General features: G+C 47.3%; 1 protein-coding gene across 3 annotated transcripts; it reads left to right on the top strand.

Moving 5' to 3' along the window:
• The first annotated feature begins 1370 nt into the window (after positions 1-1370).
• On the top strand, positions 1371-18234 carry CERS5 (ceramide synthase 5). 3 transcript variants are annotated; one of them, XM_058042167.1, is made up of 11 exons: positions 1374-1573; positions 6201-6306; positions 8223-8353; positions 9183-9240; positions 9770-9820; positions 10096-10188; positions 11411-11539; positions 12119-12225; positions 14371-14527; positions 15522-15551; positions 17021-18234. In XM_058042167.1, exons 1-11 carry the CDS (start codon positions 1374-1376, stop codon positions 17171-17173), a joined length of 1215 nt encoding a protein of 404 aa, XP_057898150.1. In that variant the 3' UTR covers positions 17174-18234. The 3 variants fall into 3 exon arrangements, with proteins under 3 accessions (XP_057898149.1, XP_057898150.1, XP_057898147.1); XM_058042166.1 differs by lacking the exon at positions 15522-15551 and having other exon boundaries at positions 1371-1573; XM_058042164.1 differs by having other exon boundaries at positions 15455-17108.
• Positions 18235-18345: the final 111 nt, after the last annotated feature.

The following is an 18345-nucleotide window of genomic DNA, read 5'->3' as shown; positions in this document are numbered from 1 at the left end:
GCTTTCTGTCACCTTTCTCTGCTCCTAACGAAATCCATTTAGTATCAGATTTCCTCAAATTGCTAAGCAACCAGAGATCTCTCTGACTCTAAATTGTGCTATTTGAAAAGGGAGGGAAGATCATTTGTCGTGGACTTGGATTTATGGAATATGCCAACTGCTTGTTTCTAAGGTAACGCAATTGAATTTTACTGTGTCTTCCCGGTTACGTGATACTGAAGCAATACTGGCTGCACTTACCAGAGACTTTAATCGGAAAATCATTAATTCTAGATAAATCTGAGGCATCTGTGTGTCTCTGACATACAGGGGCCTACATCCAACTGAACATCTTCAAGGAGAAATTAGCACATTGGATACTTCTAAATTAAGTCATTGATTAAAAAAAAAAGTGACTAGATCATAAATTACTCTATCCTTGAATCTATTAGTTATCATAGCATTTGAGTGCTTAATGGGCCATTTAATCTATTCTCCACTGGACAGGGGCCAAAAGAGACATTACACTATAACCATGGATCGTTTGCTGCCCTGTCTTACTGCCTTGAGGACTTTTACCAGTTAAAAGTCGTCTCTGCTTGTGGAAACCGCGACATCACGGCCGTGACACGGCGGGACTGTTGGGGTGTCCTGTGCAGGAGTCGGACTTTGATGATCCTCATGGGTGTCTTCCAACTCAGTATATTCTGTGACCCGTCGTTCTGTCACTTTTTGGCTCTGGCTCTGTAACTCAGTGGTTCTGTGAATTTTTTTTCCGTCACTCCGCGTCCCTTCCCTCAGGGCGCTTTGAGGGGGCGGCGGGGCCGTGCGCGCGCTCCTCCCTCACGAGTTCGCGCGCGCCTCACGGGCGGGAACGCGGGGGCGCCGCACTGCGCATGCTCCAAAGTAACGGGCCGCGCGCGGGGCCCAGCGGAACCCCCGTGAGCAACGGCCTGGCCCCGTGAGCGGCGGCCGCAGTGAGGGCCGGGACCTCGTTTTGGCCTCGTTTGGCGGCTGTGGCGACCGCCAGAACTGCGGCCCCCGGGAGGCGGGGAGCCAGGCGATAAAGGGCGCGGTCTCCTCCCAGCTCCGCACCGCCTGTGGCAGACGATGCAATAAGGGGAGCGGTGTATTCCAAGCTCGCCCCTTACGGGCCGTGGCCGGGCGGTGAGAGGCGCGGCCTCCTCCAACCCCGCCCGGCCGTGTCGGTGGCACCGTGTGGCAGCGGCGGCGGGGCTGAGGTGATGAGGGGCGAGGTCTCCCCAAGCACCGCCCCCTCGGGACCGGGGCTGCCGCCCGATTCGCTGCCGCCGTGATGGGCAGGGCGGGGCTGGCGCTCGGCCGCGCCCCCGTGTCTGTGGCGGCCGCCCGAGCGCGGCGGCGGCAGGCGGAAGATGGCGGCGGCCGCGGCGGCGGCGCTGCGGGCCTGGTTCTGGAACGAGCGGTTCTGGCTCCCGCACAACGTGACGTGGGCGGACCTGGCCGGCGAGCCGGGTCCGCCGGGCAGCGGGCTGCAGTACCCGCGGGCCGCTCACGTCCTCTCCGCCTTCCCGCTGGCGCTCGGCATCTTCGCCGTGCGGCTGCTCTTCGAGAGGTGAGCGCGGGGCCGCCCCCGGGGCGGCGGGGCCGGGAGGCGCCGGGGTCAGTGAGCACCGGGCCGGCCCGGGGGGCGGCTCGGCGGGAGCTCCCCTGCACCCTGCGGGGCCTCCGCGAGGCCCTTCGTGCGTGGAAAGGGGACATTGTGTAATCCCGGGAATCTGTCGCGGGAGTCGTGTCTGTCGCGACATGCACAAGCCCGTGGGGCTCTACTGCCCTGGATCTGGGTAACGAGAGGCCCCTCCGGTCCGGTGGTGCTGAGGTAATGCCAAGAAGAATCCCATGTTTTATACAGAAATTCACTTTTCCTCCTGCTCCTGGCCGGGAGAAGCTCGCAGGGTGACGGACGGAGCTGGCGGCTCCGCACTTGGCTTCCGTGTGTGCTTTATTGTACTTTCCCTGAGTTCCTGGATGAGGAAATAGGGCTCGTTCTCATGGCCTGATGCATTATTAAATACTCGGTGGCTCTCCCTCGTCTCAGACACGATGGATGCGAGTGCGGATCTTCATCTCTGCCCATCAACAGGTGTAAAACGGGATTCCGCATTTACCTGGGCATCCATAAACATGTGAGCTCAGCCGCGGGGCACAGGTAGATCCTGTGTGTGGTGTGGATCTGCCACAGCCACGCAGTGTGTGGGTGGCAGAGATATTAATTAGTAAAGCGGCTTACTTAGGAAACCCTTAGGTGAAACGGACCAAGACACCCTGTATTGCTGTGCACGTAGTTCATTAAACATTGATTTAATCTTAAATTTCTGCCTTGAAAGGGCAGAAGTTGGCCAGGTTGGATGGACTTGGAGCAGCTTGGATTAGTGAAAGTGTCTCAGCCCATGGCAGGGGGTGGGGCTGGGTGAGCTTTAAGGTGCTTTCCAACCCAAACCATTCCATGATTCCATAGGTGTTTTCTAAGCATGAAAAAGGCTGCAGGACTAAAGTGAGTGGGAATTGAGTCAGGTTTTTTTTTTTCTGTGGGTTTTCTTTAAGAAGTGTGAATTTTCCTGAGTTTTCAGAAATTATGAGGTGGTTGGGATGGGATGGCAAATAAAGGAGGAAAATGAAGCAGGTCAGCAGAGAGGTGAGGAATTGAGAGGCTCTATTTTCTCCATGCTGTCTTTCTGCCCTCAGGAAAAGGCTTCAGAGAACCCAGGAACACCCGTGGCACTGCCAAAATCCCATCTCAGCTTGGTGTGTGCTGGTCCTGGCCAAACTTGCCAGGACATAAGGAAAGGAGGTTGTGAGGACACAATAAAAACTGTGTTGTGGGGAGGTTCCTAATCCAGGTGTCAGTCTGGGGATGAGGTGCAGAATATTCTCTTTTCCTGGAGTTGTTGGGGAAGATGCACTGCACCTGATGGACACTGCTCAAGGCAGCATTTACTTTGTCCTGATAATGTCTCCCTGGTTTATGAAATTTCTTTTGTGATGTTAATTTAGGGTGGAGTGAAATGATGATTTAACTCCTGAGCCTGCAGAGCAAATCTCAGAGGCCGAGGTCTGGTTCCTGAGGGGATTGTTCCTGATCTCAGCTGTGTCTCAGTGGTGTCCCAAAGTGAAAGCAGATTGTCACAGCCCATCTCAGGCGGTTTCTAGTGTGTTTATTTTAAAAGTACATATCTTTGAATAAACTCCTTTCTGTTTCTTCCAGCCACTTTGAAGATGTCATAAAAGTTCAGCTTTGTCTCAATAAACTCCTGTGGTGCATTTATCCCAATTCAGGCTTTGATTGTGTCAAATGTCTCTCTTGACACACATTTCACAGTTGGACTTGGTGACTCAGAATGTGAATTACAGACTCGTGCAGCTCTTTTGGTTGAGCTGCTCTTTTCTCTCTCCTTTTGCAGCTCCTCACTGTGAGGAAGTGCTTTGTGCTGCAACACTGACACGTTTCTGTTAGTTAGAATTCCACTAAAAACTACCTTTTACATCATGGCATTGACAAAATAATAATTCATTTGTCTGTCTGTGGAAAGTTTATGACTGTTGGGGTGAGGCAGGACTCATAGAGGAAGGTAAAGACAGTGGAAAGTGAGAGGGTGAGGATTGGTTAAATCTTAACACAGTGAAATTGAGAGATTATGGAAATACAAACTCAAAAAGTGCATATTCAATACATCTCACTTTGGAGATTGTTCTTCCTTTAAGAGCTGTAATAAACCAAACTGGAATGTTCATAAAGAAATGTTTTTGTGAAGCACAACATCCCTGAGAACTATCTGTTCTAACACATGAGTCTGTGGACTTGAAAATTGGTTTTAAAATCAGTGTGTGTTAACAACTAGTGTGAAAGGGTAGGCTGGGGTGTGAGCTGATCCCTGCTGATAAAGGTTTCATAGAAGTATTTATGTGATGAGAGTTTCTTGCTGGAAGGTGTGGCAGTAAGTTGACCTTGGGTACAGTTCATTGCCGTTGGGATTTCTATAGAATCATAAAATCATTTAGATTAAAAGGGACCTTTCAAGGCCACCTCACCCAATCCTCTCCTCAAAGCAAGGCCAGTGTTCAGGCAGCTCAGTTCCCTTGTGGTCTTCTGCCTTTCAGTTTGAATATCCCCGAGAATGGAAATTTTGTCAGGGCAGCATTTTTGTCTATTTTGGGGGTTGTGCAGAACTTTGTCACTGTGGGATTCAGTGCAAAACACATCTGAAAACCTGCTCTGGCACCAAAAATTTAAAGTGTGAGTTCACCTTGCTGAGTTTACCTCAATAGCAGGACAGCTTGGGGTTTTCCTGTCTGAGCAGGGCATTCACCACTCGCTTCATATTCTACCTGTAAGTTCATGTGTGAACTTCTGTGCTGCACTTGTGGCATATCTTGCAGGAAAGCAGAGTATAAAGACATTTAATACTTGATTTTTTTTACATTTTTTGTGGGGGTCTCGCCAAATGTTTCATAACATCAGCACAGGATTTCTGGCTGGTGGTCTGGATTATGGCGGAAGCCGTGAGCCTTTGGAGCCAAGCTCAAAGGAAATCACTCCTTCCTTTTTTATTTTTTAATTATTTTTTTTTTTAAGCTGTGGGCATTGAAATGTAGTTTAGCATGTCCAGAGACAGGAGCAGAGCTGGGAAGGGTCTGGAGCATGAGGAGAGGCTGAGGGAGGTGGGAAAGGGGCTCAGCCTGGGGAAAAGGAGGTTCAGGGGTGACCTTGTGGCTCTGCACAACTCCTGACAGGAGGGTCAGGTTGGGCACCAGGAGGGATTTCTTCATGGAAAAGGTGGTCAGGCCTTGGAAGGGGCAGCCCAGGGAGATTTCCCCATCCCTGGAGATGTCCAAGGATGTGGCACTCAGTGCTCCGGGCTGGGGACAAGGAGGGGATCAGGCACAGCTTGAGCTGGATGATCCTGCAGGGATTTTAAACCTCACAGATCCTGGATGGAGACACAGGAGGAGCTGGGGCAGCCAGGGAAGCCTGGGCCCACAGTGACCATGGTTTGTTTAGTGTTTTCTGAGAGCTGGGTGTTCCTTTGGGATCAGTCACAAGCTGATCTGTAATTCCTCAAGGGAAAACTCCACGACCTGGGACTGTTGTTAAAAACAGCCACAGATATTTGTTCCTGAAGCACTAAGTGAGTATTCCTGAGAATAGTTACTGTTGGAGCACTTAGAGCCAAGAGTCTCCTGAATTTTAATCTTTCCTTTTAAACACAAGGAGAAATTGTAACAATTGTGGTCAGAAAAAGCAGTATTTTCTACTTGGTGGCGCTGGGAGGCTCCTAAATATGTGTAATTTCAGCTTAGCTCTCTCTGAAACAATCTCTCAGTGAAAGCAAAATGGTTTTAATGATTCAAATGTTGTGTCCTTTTCAAAATCAGTTTGAGAAACAGGTTCTTCCTCACAATAACTGATTAAACTGAATTTTGCTCCTTTTGCCCACCAACAGGAGAGGAACAATTCATGTGTCAGGTAATGCAGACGTTTCCCTTGGAGCCCTGAGCTTGTTCTGACACAAACCTGCTCATTTGGATCATATTATATTTATTTTAATTTATTATGTTTCTTTTGGTTTTAAACCCAGGCTTGTTTCTAGAGTCTGTGCTGTAAAATCCAGGATGAGTCAAATCAGTTTGGAATACACAGAGCACATGGGATGGATGAGATCCCAAGATCAGGGGTATTTCAGACTGGGGCACTTGCATCTTCCTGTCTGTCCTGAAGGAAACCAGCCACTTTATTTTCCCCCCAAGAAAAAGTTACTTTTGGGAGCTTGTGTCACTTGAACTTCCCTTTTTTCTGAGCTGTGTGACACCAAGGCCTATTTTGGAAACAAGATGCTTTGTTTTAGGGCTTCATCTCCAGCATTTCTGTTCACAGCAGACTGCTATCAGTCTATTGTTTTATTGCTGAGGAATGAGAATCTCCCTGGGGAACACATTCAGATCCTTACAAGCCAAGGGCATTAAGATTTAATTTTTCATTCTGGTGTGCACGGGATGTGGTGTCTGTAGTTACCATATGGATTAATAAAAGAAATTTCTTCACCTGGGAAGCAGTGGAATGGAGATTTCAGAAGCTTTTTCACCATGTTTTGCAGGTGGTGACAGATCCAGGTCCTTGTGATTTAGGCAGAGGAAGGAAATAAATATCTTGTTTTAATCCAGCTCTTTCTGGGCAATTCTTGCAGGTTTATTGCCAAGCCATGTGCCATAAACCTTGGCATTCAGGACAGTGGACCTCACAGAGCCCAGCCCAATGCAATTTTAGAGAAAGTGTTTACATCCATCACTAAGGTGAGTCACACTTCAAATTCCTGCTCCATTCCAAAGGGGATGGAGGCCTGGAAGTGTCTCGGGGGGGCTTTCGCTTCCACTTTTCTGGGTTGAGATGCACATTTCACACTCTGCTTCCACAAGTGGGCTCGTTCTGGTTTTACTTTGCCTCTGGCAGGTCCTTTTGGTAGCAAAGTAAATTCCCTTTATGGTGAGCCATGGTTTTGTGCACAGAAGAATCTTCTTTGGGATACAAATATTCCCCTGATGGACAGGCCTGAGCTGCTTCCTTCAGTTCCCTGCCTTTGGTCCAGTTGGACAGTGGGGATTCTTGGTTTAACAGGAGATTTCCCAGCATCTTCCACTTTTATTGGGAAAGGGTTCCTCTTTTTTTTGAGCTCGGTTCCTTTTCTGATTTTATTGGTTTTATTGTGAAAGTCTTCCTCTCACTTTTGCCATTTACTGTAAACCTGGGCAGCAGCTGTCAGTGGAAGGGGATTATTCAGGGAGGTGTTCAGTCAGTGAAGGATGTCCTGATGAAGGGCAGGACATTCAGTGGTGGCTGCAGGTGTTTCTTTGGGTTGTTTCCTTCTTTCCCTTAAGCTCACAGGCCTACAGATTTACAGAATCCCACTGTACTTTATCCAGCATTGAATAAGTGCAATAGATTTTCATTAAAGATAACAAAATGGAAGGTTTTCTGTTGAGATTTGGTGATGCTGAACCTCATCTATTGGAGCAGATAACTTCAAAAACTTGCCTTGTGGGAACATTAAAGTTTTGAGGCATTTGGAATGATGTGTGAACTGAAAAATCCCCAGAATCTGATGCCCTTTGTTGGGAGAACTTTAATGCAGGGGATGTCCTTGAAATTGATGTTTAGAAAACCCAGGAGGTCACAGGCTGTGCAGAATTTGTCTGGCTGATGAAACCTGTAACTGTCCCACTGTGCTGCGGGGTTTGGGGAGTCAGGCTGGGAGTCCCCTGGTGCAGGGGAAGGATTTCACTGCCAGTCTGAGCTGGGAGCTCTGAATTCCCTGATTCCCCTTGAAGGCAGGTGCTTTCCCCCCATTAAATCCCAGGAAAGTGCTGAGGGATGTGTGATGGATTGACAGGACAGTCGTGGTCTCAATGCTGAAAATCAGATTACTCTGATTTTGGTTTTCAGCTGATGAACTGATGAATTTTTATTAAATCAACATTCTGCATTTGTGGTTGGTATGTAACTAAAATAGTAAAATGTGTTTATCATCTTTCAGTGGTAGAGCTCCCTGGCAGAGCTGGTCTGAATTATCTCACTCCTGGCCTATTATAGAGGGAGCTACCAGGTTAGGTTCACTTTGATAAATCCATTTATGTTCATTCAGACAGGTGGAGAACAGGGATATATAATATCTATATTTATCATTGAAGTACTTCAGTCTTCCAATATATTTTCATTTATAAACTTTGATAACAGAAATAACACAATTTCTACTGTGCCTTTATGGAATATACAAATATCTACTGTGTTAAACCAACTCTTACTTTAAAGTTTCCCTGTCCTTGCTGTGAGTAGCAAACCTTAAACATCTTAAGCTTTGCTGCTGAGTTCTGGGCTGTTTGAAATGATGTGCAGCTTTAACAGGTAGGACAGAACACTTCAACAGCTCCTCCCCCCAATTACCAGACAGAACAGTCACGTCCTTTGTCTTAATGTGCTGTCAGCTGATGAAATAGGTGAGGAAATGCTCAACCAAAACCATTCTGAGTAATTAAGTAATTAGCGGCTTATGAAGGTTAAACCTGAACGGTTTGTGGCAATGGGTTCTTGCTTCCAGGCTCTGTGGTCCCTTCCTGGTGTGGTTTTTGTTATCTGTGCATTATTTCTGTCATAGTGCAGGACTGAAAGTAGCTTAAGGAGTGGGAGAAATGACATTTGTTTCATTTTCCTTCAGTCTCCAGATGGAAAAAGGTTAGAAGGCTTGTCCAAGCAGCTGGACTGGGATGTCCGAAAGATCCAGCGCTGGTTTCGGCATCGGAGGAACCAGGACAAACCCACCACCCTCACGAAATTTTGTGAGAGCATGTATGTTTGTGCAGAGGGGCTTCATCTTAGAGCTCTGCCAGACCAGGGCCAAAATTCCTGTACAAGCAAACAGGGCACTTAAAGGAGGTTTTGAAATTCTCAAATATTTTGTGGGCATGCCTGAGAGACCAGAACGGGGTACAGGGGTCAGTGCTGGGTGGCTTTAGACACTGGGCCAGATCCTTTGTGGCACTTGAGAGTGTCTGTGTGTCCCTGTGTCTGTCTGTCTGTGTCCATGTCTGTCCCTGTGTCCCCATGCCCACACTGGCTGTAAATCCCCTGGGACACTCCTGCAGGCCCCATTCCCACCCAGAGCTTGTTCCCATTCCCACTTTCTGGCTTTCCCAGTCCCAGACACTCCTTGGCTTCCTTTTCTTCTCTTTTCAGCCCATTCTTTGTTCCCCATTCCCTCCAAGCTCCTGCAGTTTTCTCTGTAGTGCAATAGAACCTCAGCATTTTTTCCTGACTTGTTTCTCCTCTGCTGGTTTCTTTCCTTTCCAGTAACTTTCAATTCCTCCCCCAGTATGGTTTTGTCTACCTAAAGCCACAAGGTAAGAGGGAAAAATCCATACATGTGGGTGACAACAGCTTTGCTTGTTTTGTCTCTTAAATATGGAATGATGCATGTTCACCCTGAGTTTCAAACCTGGCTGTTGATGCAAACCCAAGTGTGGTGTGAAAACTCTTCAGTAGGTTTATGTTACCTGAAATGTTTAGAAATGAAGACTTTTCAGGTGTCATATTTTTCCCAATTATTTAAATTAATTTTACAAATGCTAATCAAAACCTGATTCTATGTCCTAAGTTTATTTTTTACTTCTTTTTCCAGGTGGAGATTTACATTTTATTTCAGTATATTTTTTTATGGAATCAGGTTTCTCTGGACGGTGAGTTGCTCTGTCACCCACGCTGTTGTTCTGTGTGGCTGCAGTTGAATGATCCCTGATTTGAGCTCCTGGGGGTTCTGTTCAAGACCTTCTTTACACTGTAGGGAAGCTTCTGTCCAGATCTGTCATTTTGGAAATCATAGAAAATTATTTGATGTGTTACCCCAGAATGTTGGAAAAAAACAAGGTGGATTTTGGGTTTTCTTTGCTATGGAAAGCTGCTCCTTTTTATTTCTTTCCCTCTTGAAAGGATACAGATTCATTTCCTTGGCTCTTTATTATTATCAGAGCTGTATGATTATTCTAGAAATTTCCATTGCAGCAGACCTCACACTGACAGCACAAATTAGACTTGAAATCACTAGGGTGTTTTACAGTAAATGTAGTCTGAATGGCAGAATAAAGGTGAAATTTCAGTGAGCCAGTGCCAGGTGACTTTAGGTGCTGGGGAGGAAAACACCCAGTACAAAACTGGGATTTTATATAACTTTTTATTTATATATAATAAAAACCTACCTATTCCCTTTAGGCACCCTGGTTTTGGGACACACGACAGTGCTGGTACAACTACCCTTTCCAGGTATGACAGAAACATATCCTAAATTCCAACTTTTTGGACAATTTCAGTTTTTATTTTTGTTATTGATACTGGATTAAATTTAGTCTTTGTGCCTTCACATCCTGGTTAGGTTTGGCAGCAGCAGGGTTTCCTCAGATACATCTGACTCAGTTACTTTATGTTCATTTGCTGCTGAGATTGTTAAAGTGGGATGGAAAAGGAGGAAGGAAAATGTGATTTTAATGTAAATTTTGAATTATTTTGTCTTGTAACTGCGCTTTCTCTGTATTTTCCAGCCTCTAACATCCAGGCTTTATTATTACTATATCTTGGAGCTGGCCTTCTACTGGTCCCTCATGTTTTCTCAGTTTACAGACATTAAAAGGAAGGTGAGATGACCCAGAATTTCATTAGCTATAATGAAAACAATAATAATACATAGGACTAACAAAAAATGGGAGTGTGCCTGGCCAGGAAAGCTAAAATGTATTGATAATTATGTTTTCTTCCTCATTTACCTTTGTGAGCCCTGAGAAAAAGGGAGGAGCAAGGCTGACCTGGTGTATCCTTGAGTTCCTTTCACCTTCCAGAGGACAGAGCAGCTTCACTCAATGCCTCCCAATCAAAAGTTAACACATCATTGCCTAAAAATAGATTTAACTGAAAGGCTTGCAAGAAAATGAGCTGCTCAAAGCAGTACCTTGCTGAAGCTGCTGAGGAAATGGCAAACACTAAGGAAATAATAACTGGGGTTTTGAAAGGAATTTCTCCTCTGTGTGAGGAGCAGATGATGAGTGGTTGCAGTTGCTCAGATCTAATTCTGTCGTGCTGTGTTCCAGGATTTGGTTATTGTTGCTGTTGGAGAACAGTCCCCAGTAAATCCTGGCTTATAGCTTCCTTTACATGAGCTGCAAAGCAGCAAATTACCCCAATTTTTGCATTGGCTGTTAAAAAACAAGTTTACCCAGGCTTTTTGTGCTGAAATATGAGCAGGTGGTGCAGTGTGGAATACAGTGGAGCTGCAGACAGGGAGTGATGAACAACTCTGGGGCTGTGTTTGTAATATTTCATTTTGACTTTAACAAGTGGATGACATTCCCCACAGCAGAAGGGTGAGGTACAGGGAGCCAGGGGCTGAAGTGCACACCAGCCCTGAATATTGTGCATTGTAAACATTTTTTGTTCTTCCTGCTGAGTTTACCTGTGCCTGCTCTGCCCTGGCAGGGTTTGGTCACTGCCAGCAGCAGCAGCAGCACTTAAATGTGTCCCAGGAGCTAAGGGGATTTCAGTGTGTCTGAAAAACCAGAAGGAGATAAAAATAAGGGTCACCTTGTCCTCTGAATCATATCTGTGGGGTCTGCAGGTACAGCTGTGTGTGCCAGTGATCCCTGAGCAGGCAGAGCTCTGACTTGAGCAGCACCAAAGCTGAGAGATCTTTCTGGAAGCTTTTGTGGAGATGGTGGGAGTGTGATGAGCTGTGATTGCTGCAGAGTCACAGCCTGAACCCAAGGAATCCTGGGACCCCAGTGACTCAGTTGGGTGGCTCAGTTCCAAACTTTTGCATTTGTGTGACAACCAAGGAATCTTCATTCCTGCTTTTCCTGTTTCCAGGACTTCCTGATCATGTTTGTCCATCACCTGGCCACGATTGGACTGATCACCTTCTCCTACATGAATAACATGGTGCGGGTTGGAACTCTGGTGCTGTGCCTCCATGATGCTTCAGATTTCCTCTTGGAGGTGAATTTCCTTTCAGTCTTTACATCCCTGATGCTGGTGTGATCTCAGGGGAGCAAGCTGACATTCTTTGTTCTTGATAAACTCCTTTAAATATGCCATGAAATTCGTGCTGCTGATCCTGCCTTGTCAGCTCTTCCTCCAAACTGCTTGGGTGCTGAGAGTCACAAAATCATGGAATGGTTTGGGTTGGAAGGAACCTTAAAGATCACCCAGTTCCACTATCCCAGGTTGCTCCAAGTCCCATCCAGCCTGGCTTTGGAGACTTGCAGGGATGGAGCAGCCCCAGCTTCTCTGGGTAACCTGTGCCAGGGGCTCCCCACCCTCTCAGACAGGGTGATTGTATCCTCTGGCAGTTTGAAGCCATTCCCCCTTGTCCTGTCGCTCCAGTCCTTGTAAATATTCCCTCCCACTATTCTTGTAGGACCACATAAATAACAGTATGAAAATAGTAATACAATGTAATAATCCCTCTGTTCCAAACTGTACAAATGTGATTGAGAATTTTTTGCCTCTCTCCAGCCAAGTAATTACAGGAGTGCACAAAGAGAATAATATTTGCATGTTTATTGTCTCTTGCAGGCTGCAAAACTGGCCAATTATGCCAAGTACCAACGTCTGTGTGATGCTTTCTTCATGCTCTTTGGGGTCGTGTTCATCGTGACCCGCCTGGGCATTTACCCTTTCTGGTAAGCACCTGCAGCTGGGAGCTCCTGCTTGTTCTCCCACTCCTTTCAGCACAACCTTTGTTGTAGGCTTTTCCCAAGCATCCCAGCTGTCCCTCCAGGCAGCCTGAAGCAGCACATGGCCCAGGTGCTGTTTGGGGCAGGAGGTTTGAGCAGGCACATGAAGAAATCTCAGATCCCAGAGTCCCATCACAGCTGCAGTGATGGCAGAGTCAGCCAGAATTGCTCTGAGAGGCTTTTGAAGGATTTTGTGCTTCTCTGAAGAAGTTCTAGAAATAATTACAAGTGATGCACAGTCTCTTGAGGTCATTTTTGTTTGTGTTTGGCTTAGTCATCACTAGTTTCTGATTCTTATGACACTTCTGTCCTGTCCTTGTGTCGTGACTGTTCAGAGCCTGAAATAGGTCTGAGGTTTCTTGGGAGGTAAAACCCTGGATAAATGGCTTAGAGAGAATCATCCCATAATGAGATTCCCTCTCACCTCAGTAGGTCAGAGCTGGAGCAGTGCTTTGGTTAATGAGCTGTTGTCCATTTATTGTGTGTTGTGGCAATTTGGTTACACCATTTTACTGCCTGCATTTATTTCTTAGGCCATGGACATCTGGCATTCCCATTCTTTCTGGGTGCCTGCTAGGCAGCAACAATCCTTTCACTTTAGCTCAGGGTTGCAGTTAAAGCTCTTGCTTATTTTCCAGTAAATGCACCAAAGGACTCTGGATGAAGAAGAGCTTTAATTCCTATTTCTTCATAGGCTCCTTCCAGGGACAAAATAGAGATTTGTTTTAGCAGCTGCTGTTCTGTCTCTTACCTCACACCAGTGCTCAGCATCCTGTAAATCTTTAATGTGTTTTCCACAGGCTGTAATGTCACTCCTCAGCTTTGTAGAGCAATCTGGCAAGCTGCAGCAGTACTGCAGGCCCTGCACGTGCATTCCCTTCCCTAATTAGTAAAGTAAAACATCAGCAGATTTCTGGAATTGCATTTAATTCTTTCATAAACCTGCTAGGAGTTAAATATTTCTGGAGCTGCCTTTTGGGGGATTTTGCTTCTTGTTTGAAAAGCTTGTTTTGTTTTTCTTGTGTTAAAAGCTGTGTGAAATTAATGTGGTTGTTAAAGGTTTCTCCATACCTCTCTGCATCATAAAATCCAAAGTGTTTATTAAATTGCTGAAGGACTGGCAATAACTCCCAGCAACAAGAACAGCAAAACAGTAATGAAAGAAACACAAAGCTTGGGCCATAAAGCAGTTTTTGAGTTTTCCAGCCTGGCTGGAGGAATCTATAAAACTCTGGGGGAAGAGAAGAGCACCCAGGGAGGGAGGGAGGCCTTCTGGGGACAAAATTCCTTCCTGATCCCAGAATCCTTGAGGAAAAGCCCTCCAAGACCACTGAGTGCAGCTGTGACTGATCCCCACTGGAGCAGTGAGTGCCACATCCAGCTGTTCCTTGGGCACCTCCAGGGATGGGGACTCCAAACCTCCCTGGGCAGCCCCTCCCTCCAGTGCCTCACTACCCTTTCCATGAAGAAATTCCTGCTGATGTCCAACCTGAACCTTCCCTGGCACTTCCCTCTTGTCCTGTTGTTACTGGGAGCAGAGCCTGACACCCCCCAGGTGTCCCCTCCTGTCAGGGAATTGTGCAAAGCCACAAGATCTCCCCTGAGTCCCCTTTTCCTCAGCTGTTTCAGCTTTGGACATTCTCCAGCCCCTCAATATCTCCTTGCTGTGAGGGCCCAGAACTCACAGAGGGGCAGTCCCTGCCCTGCTCCTGTGCCCACCCTATTTTTATATGATTTTTGATCTTTAAATCTGGGTGGAAGCTGCCCAAGCAGGAAGGTGTTAACAGTTGTTTTGGTGACCAGAGCAGCCTGACATCACTTCCTGTGAAGTTGTTATAAATAAATGCTTGTGCTTTGGAGAAGAAAATTGGCAGCAGATCCATGTGTGTGTAACCAAATTGCAGCACATTCACATGTTGTGTTTTGTTGCTCAGTTCAAATGCTCCTAATGAGCTTTACTCAGTCTCCTGACTCAGGCAGGAGCAGAGCAGCAGATGCTCAGTGAGACACAAACTGTTGTGCATCTGGCCTGGCACCTCCAGTCAGAGCCGAGCCCAGCTGATCTGAAATGTGTTTCTGGATCTCTTTCAGGATTTTGAACACAACCCTGTTTGAAAGCTGGGAGCTGATCGGTCCCTACCCCTCCTGGTGGCTGTTCAACGGGCTCCTGGTGACCTTGCAGGTCCTGCACGTCATCTGGTCCTACCTCATCATCCGCACGGCCTCCAAGGCCCTGGTGAGGGGCAAGGTGAGCCTGAGGGAGGCTGCTGGCTCCTCCTTCCTACAAACCCCATTAAGGAATTGTGAGAAATTGAGCTTTTCAATGAGGGCTGGTGTTGGTTCTTAAGGGACTTGCATCAAGAGTTCACAAAAATGGTGGTTTGACCTTGATTGTTCTGCACTTGTGAGTTCCCAGGTGTGTTCAAGGCAGGGAGTCTCTCCTGGGCATGCAGGGGAATAACTCCATTTTCCACTACATTCAAATGTCCTAAAATGGCAATTATGACACTTTTGTTGTGCACTCTGGAGTTTAAGGTGGTTGCAGGCTCTCTTTTGGACAACAGGATGAACATACAGGATGTTTCCCTATGTCAGCCAGTCCTTGGGGTGTGCTGGGGATTGTGCTGCTTCACTGGCTTCTGTCTGCCAGTGCAGTGCCTGCACTGAGCTGAGAGAAAAGGTTCCCAGGGATTCAGTGGCTGTCAAAAATCACAGAATGGCCTGGGTTGGATGGGGCCTTAAAGATCATCCAGGCTGGACAGGGCTTGGAGCAGCTTGGGGTAGTGGAAGGTGTCCCTGCCCATGGCAGGAGGTGGAACAAGGTGAGCTTTAAGTTCCTTCCAACCCAATCCATCCCATGATTCTATGAAACCAGCAAAAAAGCTGATTTAATACCACAAATGCTTTTTCCTGTCAGATATTGATATTCTGATCTCGGTTTCTCTGATGGCTCTGCATTATTTTGTGTTTAACTTTAGCTGCCCCTACCCCTGGAATGTGGCCTTGAAAAATATAAATATTCTGATTGACTCTGGGGGCAAGCAGGTTTCAGGGTACGAGCTCTCCATCTGTTCCCCACAGCTGCTACTACAAATGCCTGATTTTCATTCTCTGCAGCTGTTTCTGTATCCTGAGTTCTACACCTTTTCCCTTTCCTTGGTTCTCTCCTGTCCAGGTGACCTAGCCAGAGAAAGGACTCTAGCTCTGTCTTCTTCATTCTTTTCTCCTTTTCTCTGTGCCAGATTGGAGCTGGACAGTTTCACCCTGTGCATGTAAGTGTGACCTGTGTTTCTGTTTGTTCACTGAAACACGTCTGTGTCGAGGCCCCAAGACAAAAGCAGAGCCCTGGTGCCTTCTCCTTCTCTCCCTGGTCCTGACAGAATGCTAAAATACTGTTTTTTCCAAAGGTCAGAGCAGTGTCCTGGGGTCTGTTCTCACTTGCTGTCACCTGCCTGCACAACCTTCACTTTGTGCTTTTACACACCCACACACTCCAGTTTCTGTCTTTGCTCCCCATCAGCACCACACTGAGGGGAGAGGGCAGGAAGAATTTACTCCTTTTTGTGAAAAGGAGTGAAACAGTCACTTCTCCCCCAAGAACAGAAAAAATGTCAAGGGATTTCTGCTTCCTTCCAGTGACCCTTTGAACTTCCAATATAGCAGGAGATTGGGGAAAGATAGCAAAAGTTCTGGCAACAGGCAGAAGCCAGGACATCCAGAAAGCTCCTGGAGATCATTAACTCCACCTGGCTTCCAGCCAGATCTTCCCTGGAGTTCGACCACTTCCTGCTGCTGCAGAGCCCTAATCCTGACTCCAGGAGAGCAGAGTGAAATCCTGGAACCCTTGGGAAGCTGCAAGGCAGAGTGCTGGCACATGGAGTCACTGAGGCTGCAGAGGGAGGGCAGTGAGGGGCTGCTCTCCAGGCCCAGCTCACACTGGGGAGGTTTGCTCTGGCACCTGCCACCACCCCAGCTGTGTGTTTGCAGCTGGGGCCACGTTTATGGGCTCTTCCCCTCCCCTCCTGCTGGGAAGGTTCAAAATCCCACTTGCAAGTCAAACAGAGCTGGATTTGCAGCAGTTTGAACTAAAGCATGCTCTGCAAGGATACCTGGAACCCTGGGCTGAGGCTGCTGCTGTTCTGAGCAGGTGTTTGCTGGATCAGACACTGCCTTCATTCTCCATCCCTGTCCAAACAGGCTCCTGCTCCTAAATGGGATCTCCCAGATGAAGCACAGGCTGTGGGAATGGAGGTGCTCTGTTGGAGCAGTGATGTGATAAATAAAGCTGCTTAATTTTTAAAATAGCAAAGCTGCTCCCTGTAGGACAAAACGTTCTCTCTCAAACTGACACATTCCTGGTTTTTGGTCGTTGGACCCACTTGTGATCATGGCATGAGAAATTTTTGATTCAAAACAAATGGTTTAGGAAAATGGCTTTTAACTGATGTAGAGAGGAGCCCTTGGAGGACAAGAACAACACCAGATCTGTAAAATCATCATTCAGAGACACAGAATATTTGGGAAATGGAGCTCATCTTTCTAAATTGTCTTTTTCAGTGTCTGTGTCTTGCTCCTAATGTGATGACAGGCTCAGCTTGAACTGAGCCAGGCTCAGATGTAGGAGGTAGATGTGAGTGCAGGTGGTTCATCACAAGGACACAACCTTCTAACTGCTGCTTTCTGTCAATTTTTCAACTCCCCTTCTCCTCTCCCACTCCCCAATTCCACTGGCAATGTTTAGGTGTCCAAGGATGACCGCAGTGACGTGGAGAGCAGCTCTGAGGAGGAGGATGTGACTTCCAACAGCACAAAAGGAATTTTCAGCACTTCCAGTAACGGTTCCAACCGCCTGAACGGCCACGTGGCCGGCGGCCAGTGGACAGGAGAGGAGTAAGGCCCTGGGCTGGCCTTGAGCAAACACGAACTTCTCTTTCAATATCTAGTTGTGTTGAGCTCCACATTCCCAAGTGATCTTTAATCAAAAACCCCTTCCCCAGAAACCTCCAGCAGACCCGAAACGGGCACAACCCTGACCAGTCAGAGGCTTTGCACGGCACAAGGGATGAAGCCAAGGAGCGGGGCAAAAACAAAGCTGCAGATTTCATTTCAAGCCATTTTGTACTTCAGAAGTACCAGGAAAAAAAACCCCTGAGTCCTGTTGATATTTGCAGAGGTGTCTTTGTGACAAACTGGCTTTTACTGGGATCAGCTCGAGGCAGAGCAGGTTTGGACCGCAGGGTTCGGTGCCACTCGGTGACGGTTCGCTCCCGGCAGCTGCAGCAGCTCTTGGTGCACTCCAGAAGCCACTTCAGAGCACAGAGAACGCAGGTTCCACGTCCCAGCTGCCCTGGGTGAGGCAGAGACTCTGCTCCCAGCTGAGCTTTGAACTGTGCTAGCCCAGAACCACTGCTCTGCCTCGCCCCAGGCTGCTGGGGAGGTCCTGGCTGCTCATCTCTGCTGGCACCAGGGACCAGGCCAGCGTCTGCTGCCTCTATTGGTGCTGCAAACCCCTCTGAAGTCTTGACCAAAGCCTTCTGCAAGGAGGTGGGGGGGTGGTTTATTGCCCCTGAGATAACCAGCATAATCCAAGCGTTTTAAATTGTTTCCTTCCTGTTGCAAATTGTGGGTTTGAAGACTTCTCTAGACCTACCGGATTCAGTTGGCTAAGCTGGCATCAGAGGGAGGCTCAGAACTGGTGGGCTGGGTTTAATTCTCCAAAAAATAATGTTTTGGTCCTGTACTCTGAGACAAGTGGTTGTTGCTGCTCTGATGCTAGAGCTGTGGAGGAACCCAGGGCTGGATGAGCAGCCACACCGTGGGCTTTGCTTCTCTTTTTTTACTCAATGGTACTTGGGGGCAATGGAACGGTCAATCAGGAGCAGAATTTTGGAAACTTCTCAAAGTTGTTACCATTTTGTACTGTTGTTTACTCTTATCTCCAATTAAAAGTTGCTTCAGAAACCTGGGGTGATGTGTTTCAAACGGCTCCCTTGGCTGTCTCTGAGCACTTGTGCTGCTGCCAGAACAAGAAAAACAGCTTTTTGGAAGAACCGAAGTGATGGACTC

Source organism: Melospiza georgiana, chromosome 29 (genome assembly GCF_028018845.1).
Source record: "Melospiza georgiana isolate bMelGeo1 chromosome 29, bMelGeo1.pri, whole genome shotgun sequence".
Taxonomy (NCBI): Eukaryota; Metazoa; Chordata; class Aves; order Passeriformes; family Passerellidae; genus Melospiza; species Melospiza georgiana.
The sequence above is the reverse complement of the archived record's forward strand: the minus strand, read 5'-3'. Positions and strand labels throughout refer to the sequence as shown.